General features: G+C 39.8%; 1 protein-coding gene across 3 annotated transcripts; it reads left to right on the top strand.

Moving 5' to 3' along the window:
* Nucleotides 1-1,871: 1,871 nt before the first annotated feature.
* On the top strand, nt 1,872-19,690 carry LOC137596664 (high affinity cationic amino acid transporter 1-like). 3 transcript variants are annotated; one of them, XM_068317359.1, is made up of 12 exons: nt 1,872-1,993; nt 9,733-10,115; nt 10,208-10,366; nt 10,458-10,629; nt 10,709-10,839; nt 10,908-11,130; nt 12,493-12,632; nt 15,047-15,149; nt 15,522-15,718; nt 15,822-15,973; nt 16,960-17,068; nt 17,170-19,690. In XM_068317359.1, exons 2-12 carry the CDS (start codon nt 9,746-9,748, stop codon nt 17,337-17,339), a joined length of 1,926 nt encoding a protein of 641 aa, XP_068173460.1. In that variant the 5' UTR covers nt 1,872-1,993; nt 9,733-9,745; the 3' UTR covers nt 17,340-19,690. The 3 variants fall into 3 exon arrangements, with proteins under 3 accessions (XP_068173460.1, XP_068173461.1, XP_068173462.1); XM_068317360.1 differs by lacking the exon at nt 1,872-1,993 and adding an exon at nt 5,188-5,319; XM_068317361.1 differs by lacking the exon at nt 1,872-1,993 and adding an exon at nt 7,169-7,207.
* Nucleotides 19,691-22,976: the final 3,286 nt, after the last annotated feature.

The raw sequence follows: 22,976 nt of genomic DNA, 5'->3' as shown, positions 1-22,976 counted from the left end.
AAAAAAAGCTGGATCACATTTTATCAGAATGAGTTCAGGACACAACAAAAACAGGAACACTGATGGAAGCTTTCTCCTTGTTCATTGAAAAAGAACTCATCCAGGAACTCCTCGTGAGTTACTGAAGGTTCTTCCAGGATGTTCTTCTCAAAAACGAGCTGTTTAAGTTTCCTCAAAAAACCCACCAAGCAGACAAGGTTTCCAAACTCAGCCTACAGCTCCCAGAGGCTCTTCTAATTATCTCCAGCGAGGAGCCGGTGTTTCCGTTGTAACTTTCCGAGAAGAATATCCTAAAAAAGAGGTCTCAATTCTTTTCCACTCCACCTTTCAGCTTTTAAAAGACACATTATAGATTGGCACATGTATGCAGAGGGGTGTCATTTGCACATTTTTTATTACATTTTATTAAAATTATGACAAATTATTAATATTCAAACACTTAACTTAGAATTGCCCAGAAAACTACTAACCCTTTACAAAGTTTATATCATATAGATGAAGAATGAGACATACTTAGTTTTACACTGATAGTCTGATGCTACTGGCACTGGTGTTGGGATCACGTCCCCGTCGTGCATCATTCTAGCATTTCAGGAAGAGGGGATCGAGATACTTTGTGTTGGGATTGTCCTGAGGAGTGCATCGATGATGTTTTGTCATTGCAGTTATTTACAGTGACTGATTCCAATACATATCTTTGGGACCCAAAGTGCCATTTGTTTGTCCAAAGTAAATAAATGGATTCTGCTGGTTCTGGTATGTCAACATCAGTACTCGAGCTTCTGACAAGAGCGAGAGTATATTTGTAATGCTGAATGCACCAATGCATCACTGAAGGCAATTCAAAGAAGTTTGGTACGAAACATTAGAGGTGTTTTGTGTCCAAAAGGAACAAAATGCAGTGATATCTGTGTGGGGGAGCATGCATGTATCTCTTAAGAGGAACCCCCTTTCTCTGTGTCCCACAGGGATTCCATTGCTTTCAAAATCACCTTAGAGCTCTGACTCTCATTTATCAAGGCAATCCACAATTGGCCCATAGGGTGAGTGGCAGTCAACCATAAATCTAGAAATGTCAAAGAAGAAAGCACATAGCATTTCTCACGCCAATTATGTCCTAGTAAGATGTGATGCTTGTTCTAGTTATAGAAGCAAAGGAGAAAATAATGAAGCAGGCCAAATATCCAAACTGATCCAAAATAACCTCTGCAGCACGTTCAGTGGGGACTAAACGAGTCTGATATGGTTGAAGAATAATCTTTCTCTGCCAGCCTACATGGAGTCAACCGCTGTGGCTTTACTGTTGTGTGCTGAGCAGTCTGTAAGGATCCGCTTTGCACTGATGATCCCAAACGCTTGTTTAGATTGGAGACTGCCTGTATATCAGGAATCTGGTTGATATAGGACCGTTGTGTGATGGTACAACTCCACAGGAGACTCAGGGAATGGAGCCTTGTGTCACCTCTGAGGATTTCGCAACTTACCATGGACCTGTGGTGATGCAGCATCTTCAATGGAATGATGAAAGTGAGCAGGACCAGCAGATAAATTACTCCACGTAAGTATCTTGTTTAATACGGAGACAATTTCAATGATAGCTTGAGACATAACTAGTGTGTGTGTGTGTGCGTGTGTGTGTGTGTGTGTGTGTGTGTGTGTGTGTGTGTGTGTGTGTGTGTGTGTGTGTGTGTGCACGCGCTGGAGTAAAACCACTGGAGACACCACAGTCGTCTCGAACCTGGGGGGAAATTTGCTTGTAAAGAGCGACCTCTAATGGTCGAAAGTGGTCTCTGCACTTGAATGGACATTTTCGTCAGGCGCAGCGTTCAGCGTGGACGGACCTCCCACAAATACACGAGAAACTTCGTGCAGAAAACGTGTGTGTATGTATGTGTGTGTGTGTGTGTGTGTGTGTGTGTCTTCGCCCACGTGTCTTGTACGTTATAATTCCCTGGTGAAAGCTGTGCTGTAGGGTTTAGATCTTCATAAGAAGGTAAGGCGGGCTCAGTGTGGACGTGCTCACTGACTTGAGAGTGGAGTTTTTCCCGTCGTGTTTTAGGGGGAGGTGAAACCAGCTGCTCCTCAGCAGTGGCCCGAGTACACATGGCTCCTGACACAAGGAGGAAAGAGCCATCCGGCTGATGCAATATGATCTGGGAGCCACTGTTTTTGTGTCCTAGCTTTCTCCTCTTCCTCCCCTCCGTCTGGAAAACGACTGGAAGAAGCTGAGAAATGATCAGTCACAATCGTTTTCCCGCGGAGGGATCCAGTTTGTAAAAACTGAGCGCTGAGGACCAACACTGCCTTTTATAGTGTTTTCACGTGGCGCGGATGAATCCAGACCGGATTAAGGGATAGAATCGATCACTGCTGTCAGTCAAGAGGTCAGGAAGGTCCTGAGGTTCAGATGACGATCAAACTGTTGGGTAGATGATGAAGATGATTAGTATTCCAGTCTGGAAAGGACATTTCTCAGGCAGCTTGTGAAAAGCCGTTGATTTTGATTTCTCAAAATATATTGTTGATCAGTTTGACTCATACGTTCGTGCATTTCGTGAAATATTTCCACTATTAAATTTACATAATTTGAATAAATAGGAAATCCAGTCATGCAAGTCTCGATGAGCAACAATGTCAACTTTTCTTAAGTAAATGTGATATTAGATGAGGTACAGTATTCACGTAGTTCAGTTTGGACACCAGTTATCTTTTGCATCTGGTGTTGGTGGCAGTCGTTATTTCCCTTGGGCCAAACTATTGTTATTTAAAACAAAAAAAAACCCCAAAAAAAGCCCAAAGTCCATGAAAGATTCCAGACATCTTAGTTTGTCAAATTATTTCTGACTATGTAGCAAATTTGGTGTTTTTGAGGTTGTGTGAACACAAACTCCCTCACTTTATTTATTTTTAAAAGTGAGTAAATTTCTCATGTGGTCCTGGACCACTCACACTCTGGATTCATTCTGTGTAATATCACTGAGAATGTTCAGATTGGAACCAATGCTGTTTTTTGCATGTATGTGTGGACATTGTCAGGGTTGATAAAATTAGTCAGTATTATACAGTTTAGAACCAATCAAATTAGCACGACTTGACCATCAGCTCTTCACAATCTGTCCAGCAACAGCATCTGTCTTTTTCATCTTCTTCAGAGTGGATTTGTCATACATACAGTACAATTCTTACATTGGCATCCTACAGAATGTCCTGCTATCACAACACTGTTTGTTGTTGGTGATGCAGATGATTTGTTCAGAAACCTGAGTGCCTTTGTGCAGCCAGTTCAGAGGACAGATGGAGCTTAATTATGGACCTATTACATCAAGATGACCAAACCTGTTTTAAGCACACACACAAAAAGGAAAAACACGTTAAATACATTCCTGCTTAATCATAGTGGGGTTGCAAGAGTAAGAGATATGATAAGCATCTTATAAAATATCACGGCGTTCAATATTTAACTGTTATTAGCTTTAATATCTATGGTAGTAGGAGGACTAGGTGTATTCCCAGGAAAAAAGTTAATAGAGTTAGTTGTTTATTTGTTATTGAATAAATGCTTTAATTTACTACAACCATAACTGTTTTTCACCATAGTTAAACAGTCTGCCTTTTAGAAATAAATGAAACTTGAAACCTATACATCTTGTTTGAAAAAAAAAATCATTGGGAGTGAAGTCAGAGCTGAATCTTTTAAAGAATGTTATCCATGTAAAACAGAATTTAACTTGAGGCGCCGCACATTAGGACAGAAAACATGAATGTTGCTGCAGGGCAGGAGGAAAATAATTTTTTTTTAAATGCTCAGGTTTTTTTAGAGAATAGAGAAATGCCTGTGGCTCTCATTTCAGACTGGTTTTGATCATTTTTGGCGCTCCGGTTGTATGTATGATCTTGGAGATAGTGATGGCAGCTCTACTTTTTGGACGTGTTCTCTCTCACACACTAATAAAAGTTTAGTTGTTGGTTTTCACATATAAAAAAAATATCTCATGCTGCTGGTCTTGCTGTCTTGTCAGAGATTGACACCAGTGATACCTGTGACTCATCAGCACCACTCCCTTTTATGTGTGTCATACAATCCCAGTGCACTGCCTGACAGGACGTTATGGTGCAGCGGATCTATTTTTATGTAATAGATCTGATTTGTGCAGCATTACTTGAATTTGGTCATTACTGATACACAAGTCTAGTTATGTTATTGTTTTTGCTTTAAATTATGTAATGACATCTCTAATATTAACCTGTAAAGAAGCCATATTGTAATGAGAATTGTCTAATTAGCTCTGATGTGACATTTTGTGACGTATGATTCTACCTCTTACTCATGTGTGTAAACAATGTCACTGTGAACACAAAAGACATTTGAAGGAGCAAGTCCCTCATGCCAAATGGTGAAAAGCATGTGACTGGCTGCCATTCCAAATGGTCTAACATGTCCTCTTAATGACTCCAGAGGTGTTCAGTGTGATGATTGGCTGAGAAGAGGGCCGGGTCTTGTCCTGCCGTTCCTTTTTTTAAACTCTGCTACCTCACATCTCGTGCAAACGTTCTAAACAACTTGTCACCCATTTTGCCCGACTGTGATGTGACAAATGTTCTTGCTTGCGCAACATTTGATATTTTGTATCATTGCTTACAAACTTTGACGTTTAGTTTGACAAAACTTCTGATGAATTGCGTGGCTCCAACTGTCCAGGTCTAAGGAAAAGGAATATAAAGGATTTGGACTCAAGTCATTTTTAAATCCCTTTTTCAGGGATGAATGTGCTGGAAACATCCTGAATTTGTCTGACATCCAGTGAAAAGACAACATCTGGATATTAGCATTGAGTCAGGTGATTGATTCAGGACTGATGCACAGCTGTCACTGACATGTCCATGCCAGGAAATGTCTATCTTAAAAGAGCTCAGTTCCAACATTGCAACCAAAAAACACATGTCCTCTGCATGGAATGCTGCAATGATTGAAATACCTTTGGGTTTACTCTCCCCCTGATAAGATCCGAAATGTACAATGAGAACATTTTCCACCTGGTGTGTGTTTCTGTTTTCATTCCTGGAGCCTTGCATAGAGTATGGCTACCATCACAGCTGCTCTGAATGTCTTGATCTCAAAGACCATGTCACATGTCACCGTTCTATTTGTGAGCTCAGCACCTGAATGGTTCCTAAACTAAGAGGCGTTTGTGTCACATGTTCAGCAGCACTTGTAAGCATCTCTCTGACTGACATTAATTTGCTTGAGAAGACTGATTGACTGAAAGGAGACAATACTGAAGTGAAGAAGAATATTGGGCTTTATGTTCGTCTGTGAATGTGAGTACTCACCTTCATCATTGCTATCATCTGTCTTTACTGTTTTAAAGGAGGTTTTGAAACTGGATCTTGACTTCTTAGTATTAGGCTCTACTGATATTTAAAATGATCAGGGTGAAATTCATTGGCAGATAAGGCTGCGATGAAATGAGTTACAGCATCATGGATTTCTTTACTGCTTTTGTGTTTTATAAACAGTGCTGAATATTTAAAAACGTATTATTTAAGAGGAAAAGAAGACACATTTGTACATGTGTTATACCTAATAAATTGGGGGAAAACAGCAAATAGGCTGATTTATGTTGGTGATCAGCTGTGGTGTAACTGTGTCCGAGGTGCCCATCTACCCCGTGTACAGAATGCGTATAGTACCACTTCGGAGATTCAAACTTGAATACGAAAACTTCAAACTTTCTTCAAAAAAGTAATGGGGAGAAGCTCTCTGTGATTGCTTTGTGGCATTTTGATGGTCTAACTATTTCTTACTACCAGAGCCCCTTAGCTTCCTTTCACATAGCTGAGCCACATCTTGCTTAAGGGAGGAAGAGACCTTTTTATCAGTACCTTTTTATCTTTTATAATTTTTACTGTTGCAATATGGCTGGGTGTAAACAACTCACTATTTCAGTCATGAGCCGTGTGTGTGTGTGTGTGTGTGTGTGTGTGTGTGTGTGTGTGTGTGTGTGTGTGTGTGTGTGTGTGTGTGTGTGTGTGTGTGTGTGTGTGTGTGTGTGTGTGTGTGTGTGTGTGTGTGTGTGTGAGAGAGATCACAGTGAAGTAGATTTGTGAAGTTCTTTTCTGATTCAGACACAGAACAGTTAATAGTCCACTGGTTCATAATGTTTGTAATTACAGTTTAAAAACAAGTGCATTCATCTCCTATTATTCATATGCAATTATAAAAAATATGTCCCCGAGTTTTTCTTCCTGGCATTTAAGTTCTGACAAACAAAGTAATTCAAGCCTCAATGATTATTTCTCTGCCTCTGTCAGGGAAAGAATACCTCCAGTTTTAAGGCTGAATGGTTTGGGGAGTCATTCATTCCTTTTTTTTTTTTTTAAATCTGTTAAGGTTTAACCTTTGCAGCCAAGCTTAGAAAGTGGTCAAAACTCTCATTCCTGTTGTAATAGAGGTTTCTATGTCTGCTGTGGGATTGGTATCACTCTACTGTAAACCCTGGTAAATAAACTTTGCTTAGCTTGTGAAAGCATCCTGTTTTATGACAACACCCCATCCACTAAGCGCTTTGTTTACTCCATCCCCATTTACACCATGAGGGCATGTGGGCTTTTTGTGGCACTGTTGAATACCCTTCAAATGCCAAGTGAAAGCCCACAGCTCCCTGTGTTGGCCGTACATGGTTGTATTGTTTGGAGTGAGGGGCTATTTGTCAGTGTAGACAGCATCATGCCACCATGCCAGACACTCAAATCCTTGGATAAGATAGTACTTTATTGACCCACAGGATAATGTATTTTCTCACATGCAGGTGGTTCAACAGGTGTCCTTTTCATCTCATTCACCTCGTCTCATTTTCAACAGCTGATCTGGGTCACGGATCAGCAGTTTGAGCAGCCAGACACTCCTCTCCCCAGCCACTTGGGGGGGACCCCAAGACTCGGGCCAACTGAGAGATATAATCTATCTATCTATCCAAAGAGTCCCAGGTCAGCCCCGGGGTCTCCTCCCAGATGGACATGCCTGGAATACCTCCCTATAGGAAGGCATCAAGGAGGCATGCTGACCAGATGCCTGAACCACCTCAGCCGACTCCACTCGCTGCGGAGGAGCAGCGGCTTTAACTAGAGCGTCTCCCAAATGTCCGAGATCCTCACCTCAGCTCTAAAGGCTTTCAATCATCGCCAAGAGCTCATAACTACGAGTGAGGTTAGAACATAGACAAAGCGATAAATGTAGAGCTTTGTGGGTCATTTCTCTCTTCATCACCATGGACTGGTACAGCGACTGCATCACTGTGGACGCCACACCAATTCACCTATTTCCCATTCCATTTTCCCTTACTTGTGACAAAGACCAAGACATACTTGGCATTCCACAACCAGGGCAAAAACTATATTGTTCCACCTGGATCTGAAGTTCAACTAACAGCTGGACTCTCCTGTCCAGTAACCTGCAGTAGATTTTCCCAGTGAAGCTGAGCAGTGGGGAACCGCCACCTCAGTCTGACACTCCAGAGTCTCATTTTTCACACAATGTTGTAGAAACATGTCAGCCATGACACACCTACAATTTCCAAAGCTTTGAGATACAGTACTCAGATACTGGGGCCATGATACTACAGAGCTGTTTAACAGCTGCAGTAACTTCAGCAACTTTATCTTCAGATATAATGACATGTCCAATATTAGCCTGTAGGAGAAGTCATGTAGTAATTAAACGTGTAAAATACAAATACCTGATCTAATTAGCACTGATGTGACAGTTTTGTGACGTATTATTTTACCTCTTATTCATGTGTGTAAACAATGTCACTGTGAACACAAAAGACATTTGAAGGAGCAAGTCCCTCATGCCAAACGATGAAAAGCATGTGACCGGCTGCCATTCCAAACTCGCGTGTGTCTTTTTTTGTGTTGGCTCTCATGATTGGCTGAGAAGAGGGCAGGGTATTGTCCTGCCCTCCTTTTTTTTAACCTCTCCTACATCACACCTCGTGCATACAGTTAAAGACCTGTTTGGACCAAAGAGCTTGGAGTGTGAACTGGCAGTGGAGAAGTGCCAGTTCACCTTCTGAGCACTGCCGAGATGCCCTTGAGCAAGTTACACACACACACACACACACACACACACACACAGTTGATAAAAAATAACTTCATTAAAGGTTTATACATTGTTAACCACTGGATATTTTCACCCCTTTTCCCTGGACTGCGATTTGTGACAAATTTTCTTTTTCGGACAATGTTTGTTTCATTGCTCTCATTGCACAATGAGAACATTTTCTACCTGGGTGTGTTTCTGTTTTCATTCCTGGGGCCTTGCATCGAGTATGGCTACCGTCACAGCTGCTCTGAGTGTCTTGATCTCAGGGACCATGTCATGTGTCACCATTCTATTTGTGAGCTCAGCACCTGAATTGTCCGTAAACAAACAGACGTTTGTGTCACATGTTCAGCAGCACTTGTAAGCATCTCTCTAACATTAATTTGCTTGAGAAGGCAGAATGACTGAAAGGAGACAAACAATATTGAAGTGAATACAGAATATTGTGTTTTATATTGGTCTGTGAATGGGTGGTGTCATCTGTCTTTGCTGTTTTATAGGGGGGTTTGAAACTAGATCTTGGGTTCCTAGGATTAGGCAATACTGTTTATTTACAATGATATGATGAAATTCATAGTCAGATAAGGCTAGGATGAAATGAATTACAGCATCATGGATTCCTGGTTTTCTCCTCCAGACTGTCTCCCATCCCTCTCTGTTAACAAACATAATTAACGTCTATGGATGTCATTGGCAGCCAGTGACTTAAAAATGATACACAATCACGGTCACTTTTGTTCTTCGTTGGCTAGAACAAAAAATACGCACTTACATTGATTTTTACAATCAACAACTTGCACATCCACCTCTGAGCAACAACATTGCCATACACTGATGCCTTACTGCTAGACACACCAGGCTTCACCTCAGGGATGATTATGCCCTCATCCGGGGAGACGGGGGCGTTTCATTCCATTAAGTCACGACGGACTCTGATTCTAATAGGGTCATTTCAGGCCTCTTTCACGAGTTGGTGGGCGGTACAGTCGATACAGAACCTGATTGTTTTTCAGATTCTAGGAGTTGGTAGGGTTAGGGAGGACCACTATGTACAGTAATCCCTCACGCATTCGCACATCAACACACGCAACTTCACCGCATCGCAGTTTTCTAGTAGGTAGTCACGTGATGCTGTACACGCATTCTTTTGGCTGACAGCATCCGGCAGTGTGCTACATTCCATGAGTCTTGGAATACAGCGTATTTCCGTGAGACACAAAAGTGCTTTAAACAGTCTTTCAGAGTGTGGGAAAAGTTAATACAGACCGAAGGTGGTTTATTATCAGTAAAGTGAGAGTTCATAAACGTTTAAATTATCATAAATAATAAGATAAATAGTTTGTCGCTATAACACGGAATTCGTTATTCGCATGTGTTTCACGGAACGCTTTAACCGCGAGGAACATGGGTGCACTGTATACACAATGTAGTGACCTGACAAAATGTGTTTTCATAATAGGACCCCTTTTATAACTGAATTAGAGATGGGGTGATGAGACAATTGGAACAAACTTATAGGAGACTTGACCTGTTATGAAATCACGATGGTTCTTTTCCATTACTATATAAAACTACTATACATTTCAGTACTGTGTTGTTCTTGATGTAGATTTTCTTTTTTTTTGCAGCTTGCCAATCAAGATGATTTTGGCGACATTAAAAGGCATCGGGAAGCAGCTCCTGCGGGTGAAGGTTGTAGACTGTAATGCTGATGACACCCACTTTGCCCGATGCCTCAGCACCTTTGACCTGGTAGCTTTGGGGGTTGGCAGTACGTTGGGTGCTGGAGTATATGTGCTGGCAGGTGCCGTAGCCCGAAACAGCTCTGGACCAGCCATAGTCCTGTCCTTCTTCATCGCTGCCCTGGCTTCAGTCCTGGCTGGTCTGTGCTATGCTGAGTTTGGAGCCCGTGTTCCCAAAACTGGCTCAGCTTACCTCTACAGCTACGTCACAGTTGGAGAACTCTGGGCTTTCATCACAGGCTGGAACCTCATCCTCTCTTACGTCATTGGTGGGACTCTTAAAATGAGAAAGGAACATAGTTGGTGATGCACCAGGTACTGTATTATTTTTCAATTTAAATGCATTCTTTCACACATATAGGGACTTCAAGTGTGGCCCGAGCCTGGAGTGCAACCTTTGATGAGCTGATTGGAAGGCATATTGAGGAGTTCTGTAGATATTACATGACCATGAATGCACCGGGTGTCCTAGCAGAGTATCCAGACATATTTTCTGTCTTCATCATAATCACTCTGACAGGTGAGAAGCAGCTCAGATATAGCTGTAATGATATAACATTTATGTTCCTTATTTTACCATATTTTAACATCAATTGTTAAATTCCTGACAGGACTGCTTGCCTTTGGAGTGAAGGAGTCAGCCTTGGTAAATAAAGTCTTCACCTGCATCAATGTAGCAGTTCTGGTATTTGTGATCATCTCTGGCTTGGTTAAAGGAGACCTAAAAAACTGGCGCTTGAACCCCGATGATATCCTCAATGCCACTACTAACTCAAGCCACAAGTGAGCAGCTAATTTTGATAAGGCATAATGCGCATAACGTCGTAAAAGGTGTTTCAAATCATCGAATTTTTTCTTTCAGCATTACTGAGTTCTTACCATCTACAAGTCTCGGTGAAGGAGGCTTCATGCCTTTTGGCTGGACTGGAGTCTTGTCTGGTGCTGCCACCTGTTTTTACGCCTTCATAGGATTTGACTGCATTGCCACTACAGGTGAGAGAGGAATTCATGAATTTACTCACAGTCCTTACTCTGACGTGTTTGTTATGTTTCCTCCCCAGGAGAAGAGGTGCGGAATCCTCAGAGAGCCATCCCTGTGGGAATTGTGGCCTCACTTCTTATATGTTTTGTGGCATACTTCGGTGTGTCTGCTGCCCTAACTGTGATGATGCCATACTACTTACTGGACAAGAATAGTCCTCTGCCAGTGGCCTTTAAATATGTTGGTTGGGAGGGAGCCACTTATGCAGTGGCCGTTGGGTCTTTATGTGCTTTGTCGACCAGGTAAGAATCTTTCCTGCCGCCTCACAGCATGAGAAGTAGTTTTAAAGTACAGTAGCTTGAATGCTTTTTTTATGAGTGCATTATTCATGGGGGGAACACTGACCACTGCATTAATCAACCCCTTCCACATGCAAATTGGGCTGCTGGGAAGGAATGGGCTTCTTCTTTTAGGCCCCGTCCACATGATGACAAAATTTTTTAAAAACTCAACTTTTTAAAAACGCATCGAAAACGATTCGCGTCCACACGACAGCATTTTCAAAAAAATCTACGTCCACACGTAAACGCAGCAGTGCGTTTTCGAAGAGGGCTATAAGCATGCCAAACCATGTAGTGGCAGTATTGAGTCAAATTTTATCCAATAGGAATCCTCCGTGTTTTGTCGTCACAACACACGGGCCCATAAATATAAATCACAGCGGTTTTCGTGGCAGGCAAGACGTCAGCGTTTTTAAAAAGTTGCGGATACACCGTCCACATGACAACGCAGACCCAGTGTTTTTAAAAAAATCCACCTCGGCCAGAGTTTTTAAAAAGTTGAGTTTTCGCTCCGGATATCTGCGTTGTCGTGATATCCGGAGCAACAGAAAAGTTGCGTTGTCAAAAAAACCGTCATCGTGTTAATTTCAACATAATTCAAAAACTGTTGGATTTTTCCTCAAAGGTATCACTTATTATTTTCATAGCGTTTTATGTATTAATCTTCATCTTTTTCTGTTTCGGTGGTTTGAGATATGTTAAGCACTGGTATACTTTTTTCTTTAATGCTGAAAATTGTATTTTTTCTTAAGTAACTTCTTCTTTACAGTGTTTTTTTTTTCTTTTTTCAATTAATGTCCTGTAACACAGGATCATGCGTATATGTTTTCCTGTAATTACACTTTCTAATTTGTATTGCATTTATGTGGGTTTAACAAATTACTTGAACATTTGAAACCTGCTTACAGTCGTCCTATTGAATGCCATCACACAATTTATAATGGTAGTTCATGGATTATTGTTTTTAGGATTGGTGGGCATTTCAAATGCATCTCATGTATGTGTAATTAAACTACAGCATATGTACAACATATATCTTGTGTTATAGGTGAGGAGTGTTTATTGAATATTTTTTAGTCAGAGCAAATGTTCAGTGCATGTTCTTTTGGCGAGTACGTGGAGGTTACATGTCTAGTTAATTTTGTGTTCACTTTAGATCTGAGACTGTTTTCATAGTTCTATTTTTGGAAAATGTCATTTTTATGCTACAGCTATTTTGGACAGTAATGTAATTTCACCTTTGTAGTAATATTTCATCTGTTATATATAACCTGTTTATTCACTTGCACTGCATGCTCTTTCTTACCTCTTTTCTTGTAATAGTTTGCTCGGCTCCATGTTCCCAATGCCCAGAGTCATATGGGCCATGGCAGACGATGGCCTGCTCTTCAAAAGTTTGGCTAAAATCAGCCCACGAACCAAAACCCCTCTAACAGCCACGATAACATCAGGTTTTGTGGCAGGTGAGGTCATGACCTAAACCTACTAACTGGCTGAGGTTCTTTTAAGTTCCTATCTTTTGCACATGGCCCCAACACATGAACTCAACAAAGTCCAGATGAATGACGCAAAAAATAAAGAAGCCTGACAAATGATATTTCTTTCATAATTAGTTTGTACAAAAGTAACTGAGACCTCCTGAATACATCTGAGTGACAATGGCTGCAGTTGAGGCCGTGTGTGAAACCTTAGTAGGGTTGCAACGGTATTATGATTTCATGGTATGATGGTATCACGGTATACATCATTTTACAGTTAGCAGTAGTAATAATCTTTATCATCATTCAATCACAATCAGCTTTAATTAATTTATGATTAAAGCTGCTGAACAAAAAGGAGTAACTACTCTGACTTTTGGAAATAAATGAAATTGTGAAGCTTTGCCTCTCCTGTGTGAAAAGAAATTAGAAAGAGAAAAGGAAGAAAGTTTAAAGTTATTTAAACCAGGATATCATCAAGATCAGCTTGTTGAAGAGAGGGAAATTTTTGCATGAAGTTCATACCTGAGAAAACTAATGTACAGTAGTCCTAGTGGGAAGTAATGCATATAAACGTGAATTGCTTGTTTTCATATTTACAGGCTCGTAATATTAAGTGTCAGACAACATGAAAGCATCCACCACAGAAACACAGTTTCTGCATGTGTATCAGTGCACCCATTACACCATCTGACAGAAAGTCCAGGCATGACAGAGATTCTCCGTTCATCATTTTTTGAAATTAAAGTGCTAAAAAGCTAATGTTCATGGAGTGGTAGTTATGTAATTTTAAACTGTGGTATACCCTGAAATTAGTAACCGATGCAATCCTAAACCAAAGTTGACAGACTAAGTTAAATTGTCTGCCTCATCCTTCTTCCTTCATCCTTGGCTTAGTCTTCTGGGTTCCATGTTTCCACTTCCTCGCATTATCTATGCTATGGCTCGTGATGGTCTGCTCTTCTCCTTTCTGGCACGTGTCAGTGAGAGGAAAACTCCCATCATCTCTACGTTCCTGTCTGGGCTTCTGTCTGGTAGGTAGCTGAGAAGAGGCAAAAAACAACACTGCCTCGAGTGGATGGAGGATCAAGGCAAAGTGAACTAATTGAGTTGTAACACTATGACAGTTTATTTTGTGATAAATTTAAATACAATACTATCTGAATTAATTGTACAGTCCCTGACAAAAATCTTGTCAATTATCCAAGTTGAAGGAATAAGATACAACTTTTTTTTATAGTTAATCAATTGGAATCAGAAACTGCTTGCATTTGGATTATCTTTATTTTACAAAATAAAGTCTTGTACCATTCATTGAATTCTAACAATTAGGACAGAAAGATCAGATTTTACTTGGATAAAGGTCTTTTGCAAAAATAATGTACAGTAGTTATACTTCATCTTATGCTTAAAGTTGTGGTGCCTTGGGAAAAAGAATCGTGTATGACTCCCATGAGTTTGCAGTACTGCATCCAAACGTCTCAGCAGTGACTCAAATAACTTATTAGTTAAGTTATCTAAGAGCAAACAAAGCAGTCTGTCAGGATTCCAGAGTTCATCCAGATTTTTTGGTTTCGTCTTCCAAGCGTCTTCTTCCATCTTAGCCAATACACAATAATGTCCATGACTAGTGACTGGACAATCCTGGAGCACCTTGGCCTTCTTTGCTTTCAAGAACTTTGATGTTGAGGCTGAAGTACAGAAGGAGCGCCATATTGCTGGACATTTTGTCCTGTCTTGTGGTTTCGAATGTGGCTGTTGGTGTCATCACCTACTGCAGATTTTACCCAAAACACGATATACTGTACTGTATCCCGAAACTGTTTTTTTCCCTCTACCAAACCTCACCCTCACTATTTTGTTGGTGAATCTTGGGTACATGTTTGTTCCAACAGGTCTTCAGCAATATTTGCAGCATTTGGGATGCAGTTCAATGGGTGGTCGATTGTGTTTAATGCTAGTTTGTAAGCAATAATTCAGTCATGACGACCACTGCCTGAGAGAATTCCACAAGAATTCCTCAAGACTGGAATGTGCAACACATGGTTCTCTCAAACAGTTGTCTTTCAGGTTTTATCTGATTCCCTAGTTTCTTTAAACCTTTATCTTATCACTTGTATTTGAAATTTAGATACTTCTAATGAAAAGATTAAACTCAGTAAATGGTGCAAGACTTTTTTTTTCCCATAAGAAGCATAATCTAGACACCTTTTCCTTTCATATAAGTAATTTCTGTTTACAATTCATCAGCTGCAATTCAAGTTATTATTGTGCCTACCTCCTTATATAAGTGACAAGACTTTTGTCAAGGACTGTAGGTGAATTTGATCTGTGCTTTTTTTGCATCTTTGGATCAAGTTGAACAAGTCGTTCATCTCATTGATTTTGTGTTTCCGCAGCTCTGATGGCTTTCTTGTTCGACTTGAAGGATCTGGTTGATCTGATGTCCATCGGTACTTTGCTGGCCTACTCTCTAGTGGCTGCCTGTGTTCTGGTCCTCAGGTAGCCCTAGCATTATTCAGTTGAAGATGGCAGAGTCGTGTGGTTGATATGACACGTTATTATTTTATTACTACACTATTTTTGAACCCACAGATTTTCCACAATTTTCCAGTGATCTTTCGTATTTGTTAATACTCATATCTTACCAAGTCTTCAACATTTTTTAAAGATGTCAGCCAAATATATAATTCTTTTTTCACCTTTTTATTCATTTTATTAGATTGGAGAAATCAATCAAAAACTCTTCCAAATGTCTCATAATGACTGTATTACAGGCATGTTTTTAAATGGGGTAAAGAAAAAGTCCTAATGTGTCCACAGCTTCAGTGCATTTCTGCATTTGGTTTTGAATGCCTGTCTTGCCATTTGAAGGTACCAGCCTGAACAACCCATTGCAGCCTATGAGATGACCAGCACTCAGGATGAACCTGAATTGGCTGATTCTTATATCGCTGAAATGTTGCCACAACCAGAGGACAGCTTCACCATCAAAAATCTTCTTTCCCCTCCAAACCTGCAGCCATCCCATCGGTCCGGGAGAGTCGTCAACATTTGCACATGTGTGATTGGTGAGACATAAAAAAAGCATAGAGAACAAAGGATGGCAAGTAAACGTTCCCCTGACTAATTAAAGAGACTTTCATTAATTAACATTCTTCATCCTTCCTTCAGGTATTTTGGCATGTGTTGTCAGCATTTTAGCTGTTCAAGAAGAGATGGCAACCTGGTGTGTGTCTCTCCTCTGTCTTTTCGTGGTGGTTTCCCTGGCACTCATCTTCATTGTGTGGAGACAGCCACAGAGCCAAGCCAAACTTGCATTCAAGGTAAAATGGACTCTTGCAACAGTTTTCTGACTGATAACTATTTGATCGTCTTAGTGCAGTTGAAGGTTAAAAAAAAATGTTTGTAGTCATTGGACTTGGCTGCTGTGGAGGCTGCAAAATTGATGAAAAAAAACTCGCTTTGTAGTTTTTTATTTGAAAAAGTAAACTGTTTCATCCTGCCAAATAATATAATCACAGCATTGGCTATTTTGTGTGTAGAGCTGTCTGTATGTGGGTTGATCAAGAAGAAAAGATGAAAAGGATGATGGCCACCACAGACAGACAGAAATCTGGTGTGGACATGTCAAGTTATCATGTTAAATTCAGAAAAGATCAGGCAGCAAACAATCAAACAGCAACATAGACTCGCTGGTGTGGTAGCTCACAGAAGCACCTCAATCATGTTTCCACCATGCGATAACTGTTCAGCATGATCTAAACCCTTACCCCTTTTTGTTTTTCGTTATTTCTAAGTATTTGGTACCTACTTTATTGGTAAAACCTCTGTTCAGGAAATGCAGTCTGACCCCGTGCAATTGCGATGAATGTTTTGGGGTTTTTTACAATAATTATGAGGATCAGCTATTGTCTGAAATTTGAGTTCATCTTAATTTTGTGACACGCTTGGGAAATTGGTTCAACTCATGTAAAATTGCACATCAATCAAAACTTTTCATGAAAGATGTCCTCTGTGTAAAATAGATAGATAGATTAGATAGATATATTGATCCCAAACTAGGAACTTCACAAATAAACACAAGCACTGTACGCTGAATGTCAGCTTGTGCTTGAATATGAATGAAAATAAATGATTAGGAGGTCAACGGATAAAAGAAAACCACTTGCAATACTGTATTGTGTCAATGTGAAATAAACTGTATTCTTTCAGCACATTTTTTTATCGTCATGATAGCACTGCAGACACAGCTCATGTTGTATCTATGTTTGTGATGTCATCAATCATTCATTGCACTCTCTTCTGATAGGTTCCCCTGCTGCCCTTTCTTCCCATCACCAGCTTATTCATCAACGTGTATCTCATGATGCAACTCGACAAAGGGACCTGGATGCGCTTTGCCATCTGGATGGCCATAGGTATTTTGGATCCTTAGATAATTTTGTCATTATCATTCCCACTGCAATTATAAGTAGAGAAAGTTAATGCATTCACCACAATGTTTCTGTCCTATTTGCAGGTTTTTTAATCTACTTCACCTATGGTATTCGCAATAGTGCAGAAGCTGTGCTCAACAGGTCTGACGCCTACGAACTAGCCTGCACTATAAAGGGAGAACCCATGGCCACAGAGAAGGACGCATTCCTGCACAGCACAGAAGGCGCCACTGGTGATGACAATGAAGAGTAGTGAGAAAATAGGAGCTTCTCCAATCATTCTGCATTGATCCACATATGTAAAATGAAATCTGTGTTTGAATGTTGGCCAATTTGTCTACTTTGGCTTTTTGGCAAAAGTCAAATGTCATACACATCCATCCATCCATTTTCTTGTACAATTACAATTGTCTCGTCTACAGCCGCTTGTCCACATGTCTGCCCGAGCCTATCCTAGCTCACTACAGACAAAAAGCAGCGTACTCCCCAGATAAGAAGCCTACTCATCACAGGGCATACTATATACAGTAGATGCCAAGAAGTATTTTTATTCTGCATCCAGTTGAATAAGAACTTATTGTACTTGAAGTATTTTCTTAATACTTTTATACTGATATGATAAATGAGCCCATTCAGCTGCAACCGATGGCAATATTAATTAGTAATACTAGGTCTAACAATGTTTTATCAAATTATCAAGAAATATATTACTAAACCTATTTTTAAACTTCAGTCTTATTCCTTGATACAGTATATACACTATTAGGATGATCAGCCCAACTGGTATAGTTGTATTTTTAGATGCCTTATTTTTTACACAAGCCTAAAAACATGAATTAGAAAAACATTTGAATAATATTAATGATACTTGTGTTTTTTCTTTTGGCAGAATTACAATGTCAGTTATCCTGGCACAAGGTCACTGGTCTGTTTTTGGTGGAGATACAGTACTGTCTCCAAATCTAGAAGGAAGAAATTTTCTTTGAATCTTCATTCTTTTTTACCTCATCAGCAATTATTTCTCAAACCCACCTGGGAATCTTCAAGTTTCAGTACAGCATTTTGTTGTAGTGTAATGTACAACACTACAATTTTCTTGGTGCTCTAATACATTACTTGCTGATCAGGATACCTCTGTGTAAAACAGTGAGGTGGGTTTGTCTTTGTTTTTCTTCAGTTACCATAGATCAAATAGACCAGTTTTATCTCTAATAGAGAGCTGCTGTTTTTCCGTAGCCAAAGACTAAAAGCTGCTAATAATGAAATGGATCCATCAGATACCTCTGAGGATGTATCATAATTGCCTTATGTCCCAAACAAATGTTACTTTAACTGTATGATACCACCAGCTGGATTTGTTCAATATATATGCTGACTGTAGATATTTTATTGTTTTGAATGTCTGGGAACCCTGTAATGTATGCGTGGCGTATAAGAGAATTTCACCTTAGTGGACCATTTTCATAACTAAAGCACAATCAGTTTGTGATGTAACATGTTTATTCCATCACATGCAGTAACAGTGCACTTGAATCAGTGATATATCTGCGATGCGGCCCATCAGGTAATTAATGATCAAATGATAGCTGGTGAGCATGTACATATTCCAATGGGCAGCTAAAAACTGAAATTCACTGGAGATCGAAATACAACAAGGTGAAAGTCTCCTTACTGAATGAGTCCCCTTTTAACTGACTTTGTTGTGTCAAGACATTGAAGCAGCAATTTAAAATTGTTTGTGCTAGAGGAGATTCTGTTTTCTGCTACAAAATTATTGTGTAAATACATTCACAAATGCAAGTACAGTAGTCTATTTAAGCTGGGAGATGATTGAATCAATGGGGCATTACAAGGCAAGGTGTTTTCTTTGTAATAAAAATGAATATAACATAACCTACTTTTAAAAATGTCAGCATATTGTCTGCCGCTACAGATATGCAAAAGTTTTTTTGAAAAGTTACTGCCCAAATGTATCTATAACGATATCAGTTTCTCACAAGCTTCATTTAATACAACATGAATTCCAGTAAAAGTTTGTTGACAATCAGAAGATGTTTTCTTTGAATGTACTCTTTGTCATTCAAGTTTGCTGACAGTGTTGAGATTGTTATGGATGCTGCAGTTGTATTCAAACGTGTCTGTTTGTCCTTGACACCGTTTCATGGAAGCATTTGCATAGTGCACTATATTTAAGTTTTCTGATTTGAAAAATATAAAGCTTGTAAAAATATGAATATACATTACATATTAAATTTTTGAGTACTGCTTTTTTGAAACCATATATAGGCCAACATTGTATCATAGTGGTGAAGGTCAATTCTCCAGCATGTGTTTTCTAAATATCAGTTGTTGGTTGTGTACTTCCTGTTGTAAGTAAATCTTTGCTGAGTCAGTGCCACAGACTGTCTTTGATTTTTGGGAAACTGTGTAGAAACCCCATGAGCAAATATTTGACATGTTTTGTGAGGCCCGTAGCGATGCTTCTTCTAACTACTATCTCCATTTTGCTTATAATGTTTTAAATGCATTTCAGCCTGATCTTCATGTGCTGTAATAAATTAGGTCTATCCACATGGAAAACTGATAAATAAAAAACCAATGAGAACTCACATGACTTAATTTCAGATCATAGCACTTTTTGTTATATTAATATTCATCCATGTTTTTGTGATTTTACATTCAATTCCACAGCAGAGAAGACTTGAATGCCCAAACATTACACTGAAGTTATTTTTTGTTTTCTGCTATCTGGATGGTCGTCACTTTTGCTTTCCAGACCCACTGTTGCCAATGACCTTTGAGGTTAAATTACTTTGTCATGCACACACAAATAGAATTCGCCTAAGACTTGCGTCCGACACGAGCAGAAGCAGAACCAAGTTTCACCGACAGGGGGCGACCTGAGCTGACGTTTTCATGGGCTTTGAGGCTCCTCACCTCCCTGTTTTCCCACCGATGCCTCAGACTGGTTTCTGCCGCACCTGAGCGAATCCTTCCTGCACGTCGCCTGGTTATCGAGCTCCTCTGCAGCGGATTACCTGTTTCTGGACGGTAAGACCCATTTCACTGTTTGGAAGACGAGAGTTTTCTGCAGCTCCGCTTTCCCATCTCAGATCAGCGGCAGCGACAAATGCGATTTAGTGACACTGCTGCATCTCCTGCAGAGGATGCGGATGAATCTGTCGTTGAAGGTGATTGAATAAACGTGGATATGTTCAAGTCATATGCTGATCATGTCCTCTGGTATGCCAGTTCTTATTACGTGATCATTCTTACATTTTATATGTGAGCTCACCTGAACGGGTCGGGCCCCGGATCACCTGTTCTTTCACCTCTCATTACATTATTTTAATTACAGTACAATGATGATCGTGTTGTTTTTCATACGTGATGATGCATTTAAATCTACAGCTTTGAAATAAGAAAAACAACAGTAATCGTGTGTGTGTGTGTTGCATGCGAGGTTTTAGATAGTTCACCTAAAGGCCCGAGTTTTGTTATATATGATATGAATGGAGTGTCAACGAGGCCTCTAACCTAAATTATAGAATTCTTAATATGACTAAAAGAAAACGTGTAGATAATAGGTGCATTTGAAAAGAGCACATGCGTTTGTTATATTAAATTGGCATGTTGCTGCTGAACATCGCATGCCTGCACTTGCAGGCTTTGGCTCACACTTCAGTTACTGTTCCATCTTGCAGAAGTCAGTACAGTATTATAGAAGAGCTTCCCTAAGCATTGGTTGGTTACACAAAGAAGTCTGGGCCACTGAAGCATTAAACTAAGAGGCACACCGAAGCTTCCATTTTCATACACTCTCAATATTTCATGAGGAATCCATTCAAAGCTTTAAATAATCTCTGTGGATGAAGAAGATCTTGATCTGTGTTCTGCTTTAGATGCATCGCCCCTAAAGCTGTTGCACTGAGGAAAACATGTCCTTAGAGACTACACACATGCTCAACGTTATTACTATCGTGCACAGATTTAATAAGGTGCCCTGATGAATTTCTTGCAATAACGCTGCAAATCAGGAGGCAGGTGGCGAGGTGAGTTGCTGAACAAGAGGGGGATGGGGAAACGTGTTCAGAGAAGCATGTTGTTGGAGGGAAATTTTTTTCGACCTCCCTATTGCCATGGTGGTGTCACAACAGGATGATTACCAGGTGTTTCAGTAGCAGGTTAACCATTAGAGATATAGGGACTGTAATAAAGCAAGGCATAGAAATAACAGGCCCAATAAGACCAGTGCACTGACAGCTCGTATACACCGTGTATTAGTATGTATAAAATGAGTGGGAAAGGAAATGTGGTGAAGGAAGGAAGCAAAGAAAATCCGTCATTCCAGGTAAGCAGCCCCGTTTTCCCTTACCTCAACTGTATGCTCAGCTCGCTAAGTACTTTTTGGGGGAATAAGGGTCAATTGTATTCAAATATTTCTCAGCAAAGGTTTCATTTCACCTGGAATGGTAAAATCATGGAGCCATAATGATTAAATCCATATTAAGAACAAAGAAAATTTGATTTCAAAAGTAGGTCAGAGTTGTAAAAAAAGATGTAGGTATAATGGTTGTTTAACTCCTTAAAGTGTGGAAGTGTGAGCTTCTGAGAGATCATAATTGTTTATTGCATTAGTTTAAGGACCACATTTGTGTAGGGTTTAGGGCCAGTCACCAAAATATTGGAATTAAGTGGTTCCAGATAAATTAAACCAATATCCACCGATTGTTGATTGACATTTCCTTCAAACTCCAGGTGTGAAGAGATCACTGTTCTGTGTTGTTGTGCTCGTGCACTGCTATTTACTGCATTGAGATGGATTTGGAAGCAGTCGTAGCTGCAGCAGAAACAACACCGTAAGCAGCTTGTAGCTTCAATCCTGAAGCAAGACATTATACAATTTGACTTCTGTTGCCAGGCATGCTTCTGCACATGCAAGATTCTTCATTAGACCTTCATTGGTTGTTTGGTGACCCCGAGGAAGTCGATGGCTTCATGTGGTTGAGCAATATCTATGTGTTCAGACTTTGTGGGGAAGCATGGCAGAGGCAGGGGTAACAGAATCCCATTTGTTGGTCTCTGCTCTGCAGTGCAGGTGCTGAGACAGCATCAGTGTACTTAGCTCCTCCACCAGACACAGCCTCACCTTTTCTTTTCTTTTTTTCCTAACTCTTAAGTGTTGTCAACATGTGGTCATTAATGATATGAAGATATAGTCTTTCAACAGATTAATCTTCATAAATATGGGGATGAGATGTTATTTCTTGTTGTACATAAAATCATGTACAACAGAGGATAGAAGTGGTGAATAATAAAAAGAAGAAGTGTAGTTACTCAAGCTTATTATTGGGTGATGGACCTAAAAAGGGCAAACAGATGATTCACTAGTAGCCATGCTTTAAGCTGTTGAAAGCCGCTGACCCAGATGAAGGCCACAAGTTCACTTTTTGCCTGTGTTTTACATTGTGTAAATTATATATAATTGTGTGTGTTTTTATATATTTTAATTATGGTCAGACTCCACCTTAATATATGTTGTAAATACATTAGATAACAACCTATTGAGGTTTGAATTCAGAATGGATCTTTATTATGTTTTAGCAGCTTTAGAACATTGCCTTTTGAAAGATTGTTAACATTACAAGAGACAATAAATCTGTGCTTGTGCTGTAAGAAATTGTGAGCCGTGTCATTAGTTTATTTTGGGATTTTTAAAATTAGTTTCTTTCTATTTCTGAGTATTTAACCTGTTAAACACTTTACTTATCACTCAATTTGCTTTGTTGTTCTGTTTAAATGCAGGTCAGACAAGGATACCTGATGTGAAGAACCATCCGTCAAAGTAGACATGATACTCAATATTCCGATTACGTGCCTAATGGAAGAC

Source organism: Antennarius striatus, chromosome 6, assembly GCF_040054535.1.
Source record: "Antennarius striatus isolate MH-2024 chromosome 6, ASM4005453v1, whole genome shotgun sequence".
NCBI lineage: Eukaryota > Metazoa > Chordata > Actinopteri > Lophiiformes > Antennariidae > Antennarius > Antennarius striatus.
Note: the sequence above shows the minus strand (reverse complement) of the source record. Positions and strands in the feature narration are given on the sequence as shown.